We start from the raw sequence: 17,828 nt of genomic DNA, 5'->3' as shown, positions 1-17,828 counted from the left end.
CTAAAATTTGATTGTTGAGGGGGCCAAATTCACACCACTTTCTTTCACATCGTGCTGACTTTTAACTCTCGTGTATCTTGAGAGAAATTATGTAAATCAATAGAATTTGTTCCCTGTATTTTACTAATCGTTTATTTATAAATTTCCATTACTCGATGATAAGTTGCGATGATTTGGAGAGAGAGAGAGAGAGAGAGAGAGAGAGAGAGAGAGAGCTTTTCTGTTTAAGTGACATCTTCTATAAGTCGAAGATGGAACTGTTTAAATGACGCGCCGTGGGCTACAGTGAAGCGTGAAATTTTACACACAGAAAAGCAAAATGTTTTCGCTCTTTGAACTTGTATTTAGGTCTTGTACGAGCTAAAACTGTAACTCATATTTCAATAAACTGCTACCCACATTGGATACTATTTTATTAAAACGGCGCTGAAACATTTTTTTGTTCTTTTCTGTTTGTGGATTGCCGCGCTGATACCAACAACCAATCAGAAGTAGGGAAAGCAAAGTGGTGGGGGGTATATCCGCTTTGCGGAAATAGAGAACTTCATGTTGATTTGACTGTGTTGTGTTGACATGCGTTGACATAGAAGGTGTCTTATCAGTGCTGTGAAGACGGGAGTGAAATAACTGCAGTGATAAGTTGACTGAACAATCTTAAACAGCGATTTGCTGCACTGCCGCCACGTTGTTTTTTATTCGTCCGAAACTACCACAAAGATCAGGTACTTTGACAGTTCATGTAATTCAATTACTGATGGCGCGCACATGCCGCATGGTCATGCACTAATTAAATTTGTGAACCTTGTCGACACAAGGTACTGGCTGTCGTGCAGGGAGTGTCAGCATGTTGTTTAACATTTCAAATTTCTTGAATGTTTCTGTATTTAATTTTCGTCGAGTTGTACTTTTTGTTTACGTGGTAAAAAAAGTGGCGAACAAGATAGCTGTGACAAGTGTTTTCATTGTCCTTTCTGTGTGATTTGAATTATTGAGGTCGTTGTCAACATGCCAACTAGCTCTGAGATTGAGAGGGAAATTCGCCAACGCGCAGAGCGTAGAAAACAGGACCTTAGGGATGCTATTGGAGACGGTATTCTAGGAAATAGCAATCTGGCCCATGCTGACAAAGGTTATATTTTACAGAGGTATTTTGTCTGATTTTTTAAATAACAGCCTGGTAGTAACTTCCTTGCAATTCAATTTTCAGTCTCACCATTTAGCAAGAGATTTGATCGACCTGTGACACAGACTGTTATTAAACAAAAACCTTTAATAGAGGGCAAAGAAAACCAGTCACCAACCAGATTGTCTGACTATCTCTATCCAGCTAGACCTGCAAGAAGTGTTTACACTAGTCCACTTATCAAGTCTCACAGACCACCTTTATGGAAAAGTCCTCCTCCGACAATGGCTGACAATGCTTTGGCATCCCCTGGCAGAGAGCCTCCATTAAATGGAAGTGCTGCTGACACCCAGGAAGAATTCATGAACCGTTCCTGTCAGAAAACTCTATTTCAGGTGCGCACACCTCCTTCTGCCCCTCCATTAACTGACAGCTTAAAGAAGCAAATGGCTAAGGACCCTTTTACTACAACCATTTCCTTAACTAAAGATGAAAAACTCTACCCGAGCTTACCTAGAACTGACCATAATGAAGAGCTCAAGTCTCCTAAAGATTTCAAGAACTATGCCAACCACACAACTGCTAGTGCAATTAGAGGTAACGGTCCAAATGTGGTCATGCAAGCTCCAAAAGAAGGCAGCAAAAATGATACAACTTATTCAAAAGCTACATTTTTAGCAGCAAAAACAAAGTTTCAGTCTCTTGAAGCAATATCTGTGGATGACATTGAGGTTTGTTGCACTGTTTACACTTATTTTTTTCATGATATAGTAATGAATGTTCTAATAGTTTTCAATTTTTAGGACACCTATGATATGGACAGGTTTCTTGAAGAAGCACTTGGATCTGCCCTTAAATTGAACTCAACTATGACTGATGAAATGACTGACTTTTCAAATGAAGATTCATTTCACAGTATTGAATCATTTAGAAATCCCTTTTCCATTACCAACGCTAGCACCCTTCGATCATCTATGCGTCTAGTGAAACCATGCACACAGATTGGGCAAATTAATAACGTGAATGATCTAGTTAAAGAAGCTGAAGTGCAACAGCAATTAATGGGTCAGACGAGTAAAGCTCTCACCCTTTGCCGTTCATCCAAGATGTTTTCTTCTTCTGCCTCTCTAGTCGATGCAGAACGTCTTCTTCTTCTTTCAACTTTACGTCACAGAGCTATTCTGGACGAAATCCAAGGGGTGTTACCTTCACCACCTGGAAATACAGAATTTAAAGGAAAACTAAGCGTTTTGGAAGTGTCAGCCCCCCTGAAAGATGATTCTTTGAAATGGTGCAAAACAGAAAATGATAAGGATCTGTGGTTCCTGTGTGTTTTATGTTATCGACAACAAATCCTAGCTTCAGAGGCTGTAGCTTATGAGCCTGGGTCAAAATATGTTACTTTTTCTGGCACTTTGGAATTGTCAGATTTGCCCTCTTCCTTTGATGCATCTTTGCAGATATATTTGCTTCGTACATTCAAACCTCAGGTATAAAGAACACTGAGCTACACCTGATTAAGTTTACCTGATTCACTTGGTTTCAATAATCATTTTATGAATTTGTTTACAGCACTCAGTCCATAAAAGTAGGATCAGTAAAGCTTACCAGATTCTTCGAAGAAGAAAAAAATCTTGTTTGTATTCTGCTGGTTCTGAACAATTGCTCCATATAAGGACACCAGCCTTCGCTCTATCTGGATCTGTACCATTAGATTTGCCACTTGTCAGTAATTCTCAGCCAGTTAACCTTAACTTAGAAAAGGTAAGTAATTGCTGTGTAGAGAGTTAAAACTGTTATGAGCCTCAAATAAGGGAAGCACTTTTACTTCAGGTTCCGATAATGTCACCTCTCCGAGGCAATGTATGGGTTAGATTTGAGACCTCGCTCACAAGTAGTGTCCAGCTCAGTGGATTCCTTAATATTCTGGAGAAAGCTAGAGGAAGCCATGGCCATGCATGGCAAAGAAGATGGTGCCATCTTACTGAAATGCAAATGCGCTTTTGGAATTATCCTGATGACCAAGATGAAAAGGTAGCATCATATGTAGTGAATACCTGGGTTCCCCATCTCAATTTGACAAAACTTATAAAAATTATGTTTATTTTTGAATGTTTCTTTTTTGAAAATCAGGATCCACTGGAAATTATTGACTTAAGGTGGTGCGGTTCAGAAAGGATTGAGGCAGCTCCTCGCCATTTGTGCGCTCGTAATCGCACACTTATGCTTGAGACAACTCGCACTTCTGATCCAAATGACTTTAATTCTACTCTAATGGAATGTAATGTGGATTATACAGTTGTTAGGTAATTATGAGTTTGACATTACCATTTTGCTTGAGAAACTTGTTATTTTCATCATTTTCATTTCCAGGTATTTTCTATCATGTGATTCGGCACAAGAAATGAATGAATGGTCAGCTGTTCTCAACCAAGTGTTGACCTCTATTAAGTCCTGGAATGTAAAGAGACATGACTATTAGACTTGAAGTTGAGATTTCTAGAAACTACATATGTACTAACAAATGTGAAGATCAATGTTCTTAAATTATAACTTTTAAAATTGGATGACATTTCTTTTTGACTTTTCAAAAAATAAAAAACCAAGGCAGTTTGCTGGATACATTATATTGTTGCTCATTAAATGCGTGCCTATCAACTCTTACCTTCTGTCCATCATAGCTGATATATTGAAGATATAAACACTTTAAATGTGAGGTGCCCATGGCTTTTCTCCAAAGGAGAGGAATCTGACACCTCTTTTTGGAACACCTTCCACACGAGAGAGATCTTGAACCATCTCTCCAGAATGTACTATAGGACAAGTATCAGAGTCAAAAAATTCTCCAGGTTGTCCAAACCAAACTGAAATGTGAGGTCGATCCTTAGACCACCTGCGAAACGACTCAATATAATCATTACTGTTAATTATAATTAATTAGAAGCATTACAGTACATAAAGTAAAAGTTGTAACCTTGTCCGTAGTTTATTTTTAATGAAGTTGTTATTGGCTTTTGATGTACACGTTGCAATGTGCAGGAAAAAAAGGAATGGGCACTTTTCCATTGTTGAAGATACATCCTTCTCAATTACGTCACTCATGCCTTGTAAACAGAGTGCTATTCGTCGGATGGTACGGATTTGTTGTAGTGCCATCCATAATTTAGTTGTGGATAAGACATAATTCTGAGTCCAACTGAAAACAGTGTTTTCTAACTAAATCTATCAATTATAAAAAATTCAATGACAACTTTGGGCTGTGGGGCACTTACTGGAAGTCCTCTAAGGCAGAACAAAAAGGAAGAGCATTGTATAGATCTTGAGCGTACACACAGATTGCCTCCGGTCCAAGATCAACAATTTTCAAACTCTTCAATATTTTGCAATCTTTGAAAATCTGTGGACAAGTGACAGATAAAATGAGTCTTGAGAAAAATTGAACTCTTTTGAAAGTAAGAAATTTGTACTTACAGTTGCGAAAAACTTGCCATTTTTAATTGGTAAATTGGCTAAGGTGAGTGATTTTAGATACGCCCAGTTTCTCAGTGATGACAAACTAGGCAAGTCCCACTGTAAATAAATAGGCATCTTGGGAAAAGAGTGGGTTCTGTTCAAGAACAAATGAAAATTAGTGTGACAGCTGTGCGTTCAATGAAACTATGTTAGGAAATACTTACTCTCCTGAAACTCCTATTTCAAACACCTCAACAAGAGGAGTTAAACCAATCATTTTTCTAAATGGCGTTTCTACACCATGTTCCAGATCATCTGTCACTCTGCTTATGCGCTTATTTGATAAACTAGAGGTTGCAGCACCTGGATTAACAGCCAAACCTAAAATATATCGTAAGTGTTATTCCTTCCTGTTTTTTTCCCTTTTGACGAAAAATAGAAAACAATGAGAAATAAACTAACAAGCTAACGATTGTACAGGAAGAGATAAATGCTTCAAGTTTGGGCACACAGAAGCAACCTCGCAAAAACTTGTTGAACATTCTTGATTAGTGCAGCTATTGAGACTTAACTCTCTCAATTGAGTATTTTTTAAAAGAAGAGTATCCTGAGAGAAAATGAAATTTAAAAAAAATAACATGTATTTAACGAGGAAGGTAGAGGTAATGTAGCAAACTTACAGGGCAGAAATCATGAGTTGAGCCACTGTGAAGTGGTAACAAAACGCTTAAATGGTTTAAAGCAGGAAGCATCAAAAAAATTTCTTCAGCATTGGGTCCAAAACTTTCTTTACACCATAGCCTTTCTATTTTAGAGCAGCCAGATAGCACAATTTGAGAAATAGCTTTCCATTCAGTTGTAATTATGTTTTCTAAAGTTAGCATAGCTGTTTTATCTATGAACACCAACAATAGACATTATACAGTAAAGAAAAGAAGCTCCAGCTGTAAATCATGTAAATATATTTACCAAATTCAGAGAGAGATGGCAGCTTTGTGTGCCATATATCTTTGAGCTTTGATTGAACTGTTACTGATGGCCATGAAGGATACGGGTATGAAACAATACTTTCCAAATGATTCAGTGCAATAGTATCATCACTTCTCAAATAGCTAATAGCATGGATATTATTTATCTAATAGGAAAACAACAAACAAAACCAAATTATAATTCAAGAAAACATGCAGTTGAACTTGAATTTTAAGATAAAATAGGAGACTTTACAATAACCTACCCATAGTTCTTTTAAATTTTCACATTTGTTTATTAAATGTACAGAGCGATTTAAGGCTTTATATTCAAAAACACACAGGTACAAAAATTCTAGTCGCTTAAGAGCTACTTCAAGCCCCCCAGGTTTCAAAGTATTCTTCCAGGTCCATGATAATCTCTTCACCTACAAAAATGAAGTTGTTAGGGTTTGTAATGGTAGGAATTTGATGTTTCATATTTGTATATAAAATCCATACCCTAGGCAATGATAATAATAAACTTCTAAGGTGTGGCGCAGAAAGAGTTGTATCTGCGACAAGAACATTCTCCAAATTTCTCAAGCGGGATAGCAAGTCACGTATAAATGATGATGTGAGCCAATAACAGCTAGTTAAGTCAATAGTAATGATGTTTGCAGCCCTTGGTCGGAAAGTCAAAAATGACTTAAAATCCCTTGGCAAATTTGTTTCATAATGGAAGTTGATAACTCTGTAATGTAAAATATGTTGATTTATTTTAAAGTCAAAAAGTGGTGTTTAGATTCCTGAAGACATATATTGATACTGATCTATAAGGGTAAAGAGCTACTAACCGACACAATTTCTGATCACATAAAATGTCATTTAACTTTCGACAGACACGTGAAATTAGCACATAATCTACGCTGGAGCAATAACCCAAAATCATTAACAATATTTCATCAGGAAGGCTTAGAAGTTCTGCCATATTTAAGTGATTTCAGCTAAGAGGGGATAAATGACAAATTAAAACTTTGCAGCGGATAAATAAATTAAAAATAAAGTTGATGGTAAATGCAAGCATACCAGGAAACTTCAAATTGTATTGATGTCAGAAGTGTCCTGAAAAATGATGTAGTTCATGGTGCACATCATCTCATTTTAGAATTAAGTGAAAGAAGCAATAAACGCTGTAAAACTTGACTAGAACTGATAAGATTAATGTAATGTAGAGAATCAGAAGTTACATAAGTTTTGTGTTGACAATCGCATCTTTAACTGCTATTAATCTAATAGCGTGTGTTGTAAATTTGTGGATAATCTTCGTGTGGCAAAATTTCTTGGACTTAACTAGTAGGAATCGAGGCAGCTGAGCTCAGTATCAGCGGGGCCGTGATTGCATGTTTTGGCCAGTCAGCTGTTGTCTGCTTCATCTCGTTGTGGCTCTACTTGTTGTGCGTCTCAAAGTTCACTTCGCGTGTGTAATGTGTCTTTCAGTAACATGAGTCTTGATTTCCCGTTAGTTTTATAACGACTCTCTGCTAGTTGAGCCCATAGACCCCCTGTGCCGTTCAGCAATGTGGGAAATATAGTAAAATTTGTTTAGAGGTTAGCCTTTGTTTTGTTAAACCTTTCCGAGGAGCAGGCACACATTAACCATGGACAGTTTAGAGGAAAGCTTGGAAGATAATACAAAATGTTCTATATCTAGTGGAACGATTGAAAGTCAACTGCCTCGAGCTGGTAAGTTTCAGGATTTTGGCAAGATATCTTGGTGTAGTAAGGGTGCATTGTACCCAAGGATACATTTCTTTTCTTCCCCGTAAAATGATTACATTTTTTTTTTTATACTGCAGGAAACTCTCCTGGTTCAGGACGATTATCAGCAATTTTTTTGGTGATCAACGCTGCTCTTGGAGCTGGCCTTCTGAATTTCCCACAGGCATTTGATCAAGCTGGCGGTATTCTTACTGCCTTAACTGTACAAGCTGTAAGTCTCATTACCAGAATTAACCAGTCTCAAAGCCCAATTCAATTCGTAATTTTATGTTTTTAAAAAAATTTAACTAAACTCTTACAGGTTTTGATAGTTTGGATTGTTGGCGCTCTTCTGATCCTTGCCCATTGTGCTGATAAAGCTGGTGCTCTGACAATTCAAGATGTCCTTCAGGCTGCCTGTGGGAAAACAGGACTAATAACTTGTTCTATCTTAGTTGCCTTGTATTGCTTTGGAACTTGTGTCACATTTCTGATTATTATTGGAGATCAATTTGATCGTGGTAAGTTATAATACAAACATCAGATACTTTTTACATTTGTAGCTCCACATTATACTTACAATGATCTTTCATGATTTGTTTTAGTTTTGCTGACAGTATGGGGCAAAGGATTTTGTCACTTATGGTACCTTGATCGCTCATTTACCATGACCATGAGCTCAGTTATGTTTATTCTTCCATTGTGCTTCTCGAAAAGGATTGATTTTCTTCGCTATGTGAGGTAGGGCTAAATTTGCTAAACAGTCATCAGTGCATTACTATCATGGATCAATGAGTAGTGAGTAGAGAAAAACATCCTCATTTGATGTATCGTTTTATTACAGCTCTGTTGGGGTTATAGCTGTTCTCTATGTTGTTGGCCTAATTGCTTACAAGTACTGCCTAGGAAATTTTGTGCCTGGCCCAATAAAAACTAGCCCCTTGTCATGGACTGATATTTTTCTTGTTGTACCTGCTATATGTTTTGGATATCAGGTAATACTGAATTTTCTTTTTATCTATCTTTTAATTAATTTTTATTTATTTACTAACTTCTTATTGATCTAATCTACATTTTTACTTCGATTGCAGTGTCATGTGAGCATAATACCAATTTACTCATGTCTTCAACACCGCAATCTTCACAATTTCTCTGTTGTGTGTATGTTTGCAGTAGTTTTCTGTGTAGCAGCATACACAATTGCAGGTGTTTGTGGTTACTTGACCTTTGGGTCTCTTGTAACTAGTGATATTTTGGAATCATACAGTGGTGAAAATCCATTTGTGTTGCTTGGTATTGGGGCCATTGCCATTAAAACGTTTACAACATACCCCCTTTTACTATTCTGTGGGAGGTGAGTAGTTAGAAAAGTATACTTCAAGTGTGTAAATTACAGAAGTTTCATTAATTAATTTTCATATGACCATTCCTTCTCATTTTTATAGGGAAGCCATTAGTACAGTTTGGTGTGAACTTTTTGGATCTTCCCAAACAGAAATAGCTTTGACAGAATTCAGGAGACGTGTGACAATTGCATCTTTGTGGTTCATTAGCACACTCCTGATAGCTGTTGTTAGCCCTGACATTGGAGTTGTGATTGATGTGTTGGGCTCCCTGGCTGCTATTTTCATTTTTGTTTTCCCAGGTAAGTAAGGCTCCAAGTTTGGTTTTCCTGATGCTGTTAAATTAATTTATGGTTGTGCTAGTTACAGTTAAAATACTGTACCACTGTTAATTTCTTACTATTTTTTATTTCTTTTCTTAGGTTTATGCCTATTGCAATCAACACTACGCTCTGATCCTGGCCTGTACCTCAATAAGCATCGTTTCCTTGTGCTTGCTGCATTTGCTTTTATTGTGGTTGGAACATTTATGTTTGGTGTTGTTTTGACTCAGGCTATTGAGCGCTTTGCTGATATTTCTACAAATACTCAACGACTCTGTGAATGATGTGTGGTAAAGATTAAGAGCTGTGATAAGTTAAATTTGTAATAGATTAGTATATAATTTGCTTTATACTTTCATTTAATCATATTTTATCCATTAATTTGTTGACTATTTGCGTTTGTTGCCACTGTATTCAGCAGATGATGTTTTTTCCCTTCGTATGTAGTTTAAATTAGAACAAAGGCATGATGCTGGTTCATTTGCTTGCCTATATTAATTAGTTTATGATCCTTCTAGTTTTTGTAAGTATAAGCATCTGTGATGATTGTAGCAATCCTCTGAAATGTCAGGGCACCTTATTTTTTGCATAATATATTGTTGTCAACATGAAAGAGGTTTGACGAGACAAATGTTTGTCTAGCTTGTACTTTCTAGTCACTTGTGGAAGTGAATTCTCTCTTTAAGTAAATCATTCCAAGGTGTTAGGTATATACAGCATCTTCCCTATGATGTGCCAATAGCACTATCCTTAAAAAAGAAAAGGACTGACTGAAAAAAATAAACATTATCAACTTCTAATTTTTTTTTATTGATTACGGCTGTCATACAAACAGACATTTCCCAAGACGGTGTACAGGGAAGATAAAGGGAGAGGATATGTGAACATTAAAGATACAAAGCTAGAATAGCAGCATAGTGCTGTAAATTAAAACAAAATAGAAGAATGATGGGAGGACATTGAAAATATACAAGTTCAGGAAACATCCTCAAAACACGGACTTGTATTTTGTAATGAAGATACAGTCAAACAGTTACATATCCACTGCATTTGATTAAATCGGTTCTACAACCCCAAAAACATACAAAACTATATAAACATTAACCTACAGTTACATATTTGACTCCAACATACAAAGGAGTATTTGTACTTCTCGCGCATCTTTGGGCGACCAACTTGCCCACCAAGTACATTCTTACTTACAAAATGTGCAAAAATATCCTGCAGTCATATTTTCAGTAATAGCAATTAAGAACCTAAAACAAACAAAGAAGAACAGCGTACATCAACATTTTCACTTCACATGAGATTAAAAACAGCCAACAATTCCAAAATGATGTGATAAAATGAAGACACTGCGGTAAAGAAAGGTGGGCAGAAGTCAACACAGGCTATCACTAGTCAGACTTTCAAGACCATAGGTCAAATTCTTAACAAAGTAAAATACAAAGTCAAGACATTGCAGATTAAATAAAGAACAAACTGATTACAATAGAATAAACACCGCCGAACCCCTAGGAGCAAATATCAAGCTTAATTGCGTTCTATAATCCTCACAGATAGAGAAAAAAAATTCAAGCATGGGGGCCGATGATCACACACTGGCTAGATGAACAATGATCTTTGGCTTTCTAAACTAACTGGGTTACATTATGTACATCCACTCGTTAACAGGGAAGTGGGTGATATGAGGTTCCACAAAAAGCAAATATGAATTGCTTTCAAAATAAATAAAAATAAATTTTGGCAGTTAGCTCTTAAAAAGACATACATTTAAGTAATGCTGACTCCTCAAATTTTCACCCATCAGTGTGAACACAGAACTGATATATACAGGAATAGATTTTGCAAGAAGCAAAATATACTCATAACTACATATACCTGATATAACATTTTAGTCATATATAACACAGAATGATATAAATAAAGACTCATTTATTGTAAAATAAATAAATATTTGAAACAAACCCACAAGGAATTACACATTGCATAGGGAAGCAACGCTAACTAGAAATGATGGGATGAGATATAATGAGATCAATGATCAATATCTAGGACGGATGAATGCTCAAAGAATTCTGGGAGCAGACCGATCATTAACACCCCCCGTCTTTTTCAGTGGTTTGCCACGCTTAATCTGATCCATTAACGAATCATGACAGGTGGCTGGGTCAGGCGCCGTGCGCATGTTGATCCACTGCCTCACCCTGCTGGCCTTCTGCTGTTGCTGCTGCTGGTGCTGGGCCTGTTGCTGATGAGACAGTCTCGCGGTGAGCGACTCCCTGAAGCTTTGTCCCATCCGAGGGGACCCAGTGGCGCCACCCAGGGGCTGCAGATCCTCCGAGTGGCGCCGGGAGTGGCGAGGACTCAGGGTGGGGCCCAGCTTGGCGCTGAGAGCCGCGATAAAGTTGGAGCCCACGCCCCCAACGCCGCCGCCACCACCGCCCGCGGCCGGCTGGCCTTCCCCGGCCTTGCGCTCGGCGCTCTGGGAGCGCAGGCTGTGCGTCCGCCGCACGGACACGGGGCTCGCGGGCTGGTGCTTGAGCTCCGTCAGGGTCCTCACGGCGTCCGCCACGCTCGGGAGCCCGTCGCTCTCCGCCGTCTTGTTGGGCTGCGCCACCGGGATGCTGATGCCCGAGGCCGAGGTGCGCATGAGCTCGGGCCCCGTGAAGCAGCCGCCCGCGCCGGCGCGCAGGGCCTCCACCGCCGTCATCCTCCCCAGCGACGAGGTGCGCTGCTGCTGCGGCTGCCCGACCACGCCCGCGGCGCTCAGCTTCACGTTCTTCATGTTGGGGTTGGAGGACTGCTTCTTGATCGAAGCCATCAGCTTGGCGTTCTGCGCAATCACGCTGTTGAAAGCCGTCGAGTTGGCGGGATTGTTGCCAAGCTTCTCCTTGAGCTCCGAGGCCACCTTCCGGACGGTGCCGTGGGGGAGGAGGCCGTCGTCCAGGTTGTGGTGGTCGTCGTGGTTCTCGGGGTCCAGCAGGTAGGCGGGCGGCGGCGGAAGGTTCTCCATGCTGCCAGCCTTGGCGATGTGCTGCGGGGGCTGGGCGGGCGGTGCGGGGGCCGGGGCGGCCGGCGGGGGCGCGCCCTGACTCGTCAACCCAGCCGTGGAGATGGACGAGGTCCGACGCGTCGGTGGGGGTGGTTTAGGACCCTGATTGGAGCCTCGTCGCAGGAGCGTACCGCCTCGGCCCATGGCGTACCCTGACGGACACAAGACAGGTTCCAGTTGCAGTCCATGACACACAAGGTAACGGGCAAATCGGTAGAACTGGTCCGTGGACACAATTTAAATAAATTTTTTTAAAAAAATACTGGGATTCATACCTTCAAGATGATTTCCATCATCAGTCATTGCAATGGCCGTTTGACTCCCATATCCACTACTGGATTCTAAGGAACTTTCACTCGTACTACCATCTCGCTCTGGACCATCAACCTGCACAACACAGTAAGAAGTATTTAGAGGCAAAATCACATTTAAATTTGGAGGTATGTTCTTAGCATTAAAATACTTACTTTGTCTGGAGTATCATTTGATACCATTTCTGGTGGTGGTGGTGGCAAATAAGTCATTTCTTGCGCTTTGGAAGCCGCCATGCTTGCCAATTCATGCATATTTACGTAAGTTGGAATTTGATTCTCTGCTACAGAAAAGAAATCAGAATTAATAATTAATTAGTTTAAATTGAAGGAAAAGTGCATGTGAGTTCCAATGTATATTTACCTCGAAGATGCTGTGTGTGTGGGTTGGACGACAAAGCATTTGGAACACATCCAGCAGAACCTGAAGTCTTTGCAGGGACAGATGGCCTCTCCAAAGAGGAATGGCGCTGAGGAATGACTGGAGGTCGGGCATAAATTGGTTGAGGCTTGGGTGATGGTAAAGGACTAATACCATTTGGGTCGTTCAGAGCGGCATAAATTGGTTGGGGGCTGCCACTGCTGCAGTCAGACCGTGAGCCATAAATAGGCTGAGAATTGACGATTTCTGATCGAGAAGCATAAATAGGCTGTGGGCTGGCTGTTCCACACTCAGAACGTGTTGCATAAATGGGCTGGGCTATGCCACACTCATTGCGAGTTGCATAGATGGGTTGAGGACTGCTGTGAGCTACAGGAGTGGCAGGTGAGCCAGCTGTAGCACCACTACTCTCAGCTGAGCCAGAGGCAGATCCTGACCCTGAAACAGACCCTGACACAGGGCTAACTGGCTGAGAGTGGCTCAAGTTGTTTTCCGGTGCATGAAAAGTATACACTGTCAAGGGAGGGCGTTGATGACCTCGTTCGTATGCTGTAGAAGAAAACAACAAGGTAGAAATTTGTTTGTTAAGTTCCTTCAGTAAATCAACTACCGGTATGTTATTATTGACTAACCTGAGGAAATTGTATGTGGTCGCTCATTAAGAATTGCTGAAGCTGCTCTCTCAAACTGCAAAGTTTCCTGCAGGTTGGGCCAAGTTGCTGTGTTGTTTTGATTTGGCAGTAGTGCATGAGGGGTTGTGGGAGTTGAACCATTGCTACTACCACCACTGTGTTCTGACATATTGGATGCCTGCAAATGAATAAAACTAGATTAAATAAAAGCATTGGTATAAAATAAAGATCAAATCTACAAAATCAAGCTTGGGAAACATGTACAAAACTCTTGTTACCTTACTTTGAGAAAAATTGTCAGCTTATTTAACTCATTACCTGGTTACTTCTAGCTAGTTGTAAACCATCTTGAGATGTAAATCCCGAGTCTTGTGATGAAACACTTGAAAGGTGCAGAGTACCGCCCAGCACACTACTTCTCAAGGTACTGCTCCGACCAGAGGGCAGCGGCCGCTACATAATACCATGCAAAACAAGAGTGCAAGCTACAGTATGCGAAGAATACTAAATCTAAAAATACAAATAAAGCTGAAACAGGGCAATTATTATGATGACTGAGTCAATGAAACAACTGGGTGCTAGAAAATTTTAGAGATGGGAACACTCAGAAATGAAACTTACTAATTAGATAGGATTTGACTGCTCTAAAGTGAACGAGATGAGGAAAGCAAACCAAAAAACACACAAAGAAATACTACAGAAAACACAGCATGTCCAACATTAATAAATTTTATGTGTGAAGCTGAGTTGATAGAGACAACCTCACAAAATAATATGACTATCTACATTAAAGAAATTACTTTAATATGCATCTACGGTTGAAATCTTTCTTTCCTATAAAATTACCTCGCAAGGTTCTGCATCTTGACCTTTTCCCGGCTGATAGCATAGGAAAGGAACACAAATTTGCAATGTAAAATTGAACCATGAAATGTCTTTGCCTTCACAATATGGTATACGTTTTCTTTTGTACAAACCTGAGAAAGCGATCTATGCCAGTAATGATGCGAAGGGGAATGGTGAGACTTTGTAGATCCAGAGCTTGATGAGTTGAGGGAAGAAATAGAGCACATCGACGATTTACGAGAACCGAGAGACGATGGACTTGACGGGGGGGTTTGGAATGTCCACGAACTTTCTGAACCTTTCAGGTCAGCAATAACTTGTTCACTAGCAGGGGGAAGGGTAAGAGGATCTGATGTATGTTTATCTAAGACATCAACAACTTCTTGGAGATGACCCATTTCAGATAACATAGCAACCTCTTCATTCTGCAAAGCACATAAATCAAAATTATTTTCTAAAACAATTACAGCTTTTTTCCTTTACATTTTTTTGGGACTATTTACAGCAATTAGTAAAAGTAGTCTGACTTACCACAACTGGTTTAAGGAAAGTGGCAAAGGTACAAAACCTAGCACGCTCCTCAATAAGTGCAGCTCTGACTGCCTGCTTTTCAGCATGTTCTAGCAAATGCCTGCGTTCTGTTACATCAGCTAAACAACTCTCTACCCTCTTAGCTAAGTCTCCACCACAACCTTTACGTGCCTTCTTTTGCAATCTCAAGGTATCGGTTGACCTCTTTTTCAATTCTGATTTAGCTCTTTTATATTCTGGAAACAAAGACAAACATCAGGCATATTCGAATGATAACTGAAAAATAAACTACACAGAGGCACACACAAGTAAATACCTTTGGCATGATCTTTGTCTAAATTGATAACAGTCTTCTTCCAGTCCTCTAATTTCTCTTGGAGAGGTATCACAAGACAGTCCATAATTGCTCTGAAAATGAGAAAGATGATCAGATAAATGAGTAAGATTGTCGCCTTTACAACACTAATTGGCGGCATTCATGCGGGTGAGGGCTGACGCTGGTGATGCTTACGTTGAAAAAGTCTTCATCCGCGCCTCGACGGCCTTGTGCCGGAGACAGATCCTCGTCAACGCCGTGCCGATTTCTTTGGTCGCACCTGCACAGAAAGATCAACGGGCGGGATTACGAACATATTCCAGAGCCGGCGAGCTCACTCAGAGACACCCCAACACTTCAATAGGGGTTCGCCAGTGCGGCACTCCACCACCACCACCCACCCACCCCTCAGCACTCCAACCGGAGACACCTTTTCCACCCCGACCTTCGCCCCTCCCTCGGGCCCGGCCTCTCTCCCTCCCCTCCCCGCCAGCAGCCGCAAGAGGCACACCGAGTGGACTCGGGCGCGCCGCGCACCCCGGCGAGACCGTAATACACACCCAGAGAGCGTGGCAGTTGAGACCGAGACCCATCTGCAATTCAGACACACCGTCATGTCATTACCATCATGAACCCTGCCCAGCCAGGCCCCCGACCACTTGCACCATGTCCGCCGGGCCGCAGGTTCATCATCTCTCCACCTCCATTCACGCCGCCAGCGTCCGCACACCGGCCCCCGGAGCCCTCCACCACCGCCTGCCCCGTCAGGACAGTTCATAAACGAGTCGACTGACTGGGGTCGTGTCGTGTCGCGTCGTGCGCAGCCCTGGCGCAGCCAGGCAGTCTGGGCGGCTCGGCGCCGTCACCCTTTCACAGCATTTCACATGCACGCCCGGGGCTGTGCGCCCCGCCCTGCTGCGCCCGCCCCGCCCCCGCCCCGCCACCCCCAGCCGGGTGATAATATATGCGCCCCTGCTCGGGGGATGGCGCGGGGCGCGGGGTGGCGGGGAGTAGTGCGGGAGTCTTCGCTAGGTGCCATGAAGGTCGAGCTTGACGGTGGCATGGCGGGGAGGAGAATAAGCCGAGGCCTTACGAGCAGTCTACTTGCCTCCTCCCCTTCGAGACGCGCCCGCCCCGCCACCCCCAGCACTGCTGCCTCGCAGCCACCCAAGCAAGCACGGGGCGCGGGGGAGGCAGTGCGGCCGCCAGGCTTTGGCAGGCGCGGCGCAGGGGAGTCAGCTGAGGCTCCTGGAAGTCATGCCCCCCAGGGTCCAGGACGTGGCGGGGACCTGGAGCTCGGCAGGGCAGGGCCGCGGCCGGCAGCCAGCTCCAGCAGCTCGGCGCTCACGGAGGAATCCCTTGGCCCGGCCGGCACGTGCCAGGGGTGCCGGGCAGCCGGACGAGCCGAGTCGAGCCGCGAGCCGAGCCGGCCGGGCCTCGCGGATCAATAGCAGCCGGGCGTGGCGAGGCGGCGCGGCGGGGGCGTAGGATCGAGGGGTGGAGTGGAGAGGCGAGGGGGTGGCTGCAGGCGGAGGGGTGCTCCGCGCTCCACCCGACCCTGCCCGGCCCTGCCCGGCGGCACGACCTCAGAGAGCACATGAGGCTCTTTACGGGCCAGCCCCAGCCGCCACTGCTCTAGGCAGTCGGGCAGCCTCCAGACCATCACGACCTTGTACACGACCTCTGACGACCCGCGCCGACCCCGCGCCCCGCCCCGGGGGCCCAAGCCAAGTGCCACAAGCAGCCCCCTCGGCCCAACCGGCCCCGACACCGGCCGCCGGCGGCGAGAGGGGGTGCCTTCGATCAAAGACCTTACCCCCTCGTCTCCCCCGTCCACTCCGCCGCCCTCGCCGCCCTCCACTGCCGGGGAACGCGCCGCCCAACGCCTCTCACCGCCACGCGCTGCCACGCCACGCCTAGGCGCGCCTCCACGAGATATTACACTCAACCCCCCGCCGTTTTTCAAGAGGGGCAACGCGACCCAAAACTTTGGCGAATTACTTTTTCACAGCAAAAAGCAGGCGCGCGCGCCCCGGCCTCGCCGGCTGGCGCTGCGCGTCCTCCAGTATACAGGGCCCTTTCCCGGAATGGCACATCTACAAGTCACTGTGATAGACGAGATACGCTCATGTTATTCAAAACCACCCCCTCCCTCCCCGGCCCGCCACTTCCTCATCCTCCCCCCAAATGCAGTGCGTCGACAGGCTTATTTGTCCCCCCGTTTTATAGCGAAGCGTTTGGCACCAGCGCCTGCCACGCCACGCCACCGCTCGCGGGTCCACCACGCACCGCACCGCAACGCCACGCCACCGGGGGGAAGCCCAACAAACAATACGCCATAGGCAGGCAGCCCGTCCGCCACACGCAAGTCTATATAACACTACCAAAACCAGCCCAGCCCGCCAGCCCCTTTACGGTCGCCCCCTTCACCACCACCGCCTCCCCCTCCTCTCTTCCCTTTCACACACAATCGACCCCGCGGTAAGTCCACAACAACCCGTCGCCCCGATATGCCCACGGCCAACATCGACACGAGTCTACATTCAGCGAGCCGTGGGCTTGGCGTGGCGTGGCGGTCCCCGCAGGGGCTACCGACACCGACCGACCGACCGACCGCGGGCCACCGACTCTAGGCGCGTGCTGTTTGGAATCTGGTGGATATTTTCAGTCCCGAGAAGCATTGGGCGTTGTGCGTGCGCTGCACGCGGCGGAACCCCGCGGCTGGCCGCCACTGCCCCCCTCCCCCACATTTCCCCCTGCTTTTCCACATCGCGCGCCAAGAAAAACACGGCATTTTACAACCCG

The 17,828-nt window shown here is 43.8% G+C and overlaps 4 protein-coding genes across 6 annotated transcripts; 2 read left to right on the top strand and 2 right to left on the bottom strand.

The window, feature by feature from the left end:
• Positions 1–8: 8 nt before the first annotated feature.
• Positions 9–3,750, top strand: LOC113205981 (anillin). The gene is made up of 8 exons (XM_026421830.2): positions 9–722; positions 994–1,129; positions 1,208–1,854; positions 1,927–2,613; positions 2,696–2,887; positions 2,957–3,157; positions 3,257–3,429; positions 3,497–3,750. The coding sequence occupies exons 2-8, from the start codon at positions 1,006–1,008 to the stop codon at positions 3,603–3,605; spliced, it is 2,133 nt and encodes a 710-aa protein (XP_026277615.1). The 5' UTR covers positions 9–722; positions 994–1,005; the 3' UTR covers positions 3,606–3,750.
• LOC113205982 (uncharacterized) lies at positions 3,367–6,874 on the bottom strand. 3 transcript variants are annotated; one of them, XM_052267742.1, is made up of 14 exons: positions 6,774–6,874; positions 6,613–6,648; positions 6,381–6,530; positions 6,046–6,277; positions 5,811–5,972; positions 5,546–5,711; positions 5,257–5,471; positions 5,039–5,183; positions 4,801–4,957; positions 4,595–4,730; positions 4,396–4,520; positions 4,098–4,319; positions 3,789–4,016; positions 3,367–3,577 (listed from the first exon to the last, which is right to left on the bottom strand). In XM_052267742.1, exons 3-13 carry the CDS (start codon positions 6,512–6,514, stop codon positions 3,830–3,832), a joined length of 1,881 nt encoding a protein of 626 aa, XP_052123702.1. In that variant the 5' UTR covers positions 6,515–6,530; positions 6,613–6,648; positions 6,774–6,874; the 3' UTR covers positions 3,367–3,577; positions 3,789–3,829. The 3 variants fall into 3 exon arrangements, with proteins under 3 accessions (XP_052123702.1, XP_026277616.1, XP_052123703.1); XM_026421831.2 differs by having other exon boundaries at positions 6,613–6,865; XM_052267743.1 differs by lacking the exons at positions 5,039–5,183; positions 5,257–5,471 and having other exon boundaries at positions 6,613–6,866.
• Positions 6,875–6,942: 68 nt separating this feature from the next.
• Positions 6,943–9,750, top strand: LOC113205985 (putative sodium-coupled neutral amino acid transporter 7). Its single transcript, XM_026421836.2, has 8 exons — positions 6,943–7,269; positions 7,383–7,516; positions 7,607–7,805; positions 7,890–8,025; positions 8,129–8,279; positions 8,376–8,638; positions 8,730–8,929; positions 9,050–9,750. Exons 1-8 carry the CDS (start codon positions 7,185–7,187, stop codon positions 9,232–9,234), a joined length of 1,353 nt encoding a protein of 450 aa, XP_026277621.1. The 5' UTR covers positions 6,943–7,184; the 3' UTR covers positions 9,235–9,750.
• On the bottom strand, positions 9,737–15,303 carry LOC113205979 (protein MTSS 1; the record flags this gene model as incomplete). Its single annotated transcript, XM_052267741.1, is given in 10 exon segments — positions 9,737–12,157; positions 12,281–12,392; positions 12,473–12,600; positions 12,681–13,247; positions 13,331–13,508; positions 13,649–13,783; positions 14,308–14,601; positions 14,708–14,943; positions 15,024–15,115; positions 15,219–15,303. Coding segments are annotated over 10 exon segments (2,966 nt in total), but the record flags the coding sequence as incomplete, so codon positions are not given.
• Between the last annotated feature and the right edge of the window lie 2,525 nt (positions 15,304–17,828).

The sequence above is a fragment of the Frankliniella occidentalis genome, unplaced genomic scaffold, assembly GCF_000697945.3.
Source record: "Frankliniella occidentalis isolate FOCC.00 unplaced genomic scaffold, Focc_3.1 Scaffold58, whole genome shotgun sequence".
In the NCBI taxonomy this organism is placed as follows: Eukaryota; Metazoa; Arthropoda; class Insecta; order Thysanoptera; family Thripidae; genus Frankliniella; species Frankliniella occidentalis.
The sequence above is the reverse complement of the archived record's forward strand: the minus strand, read 5'-3'. Positions and strand labels throughout refer to the sequence as shown.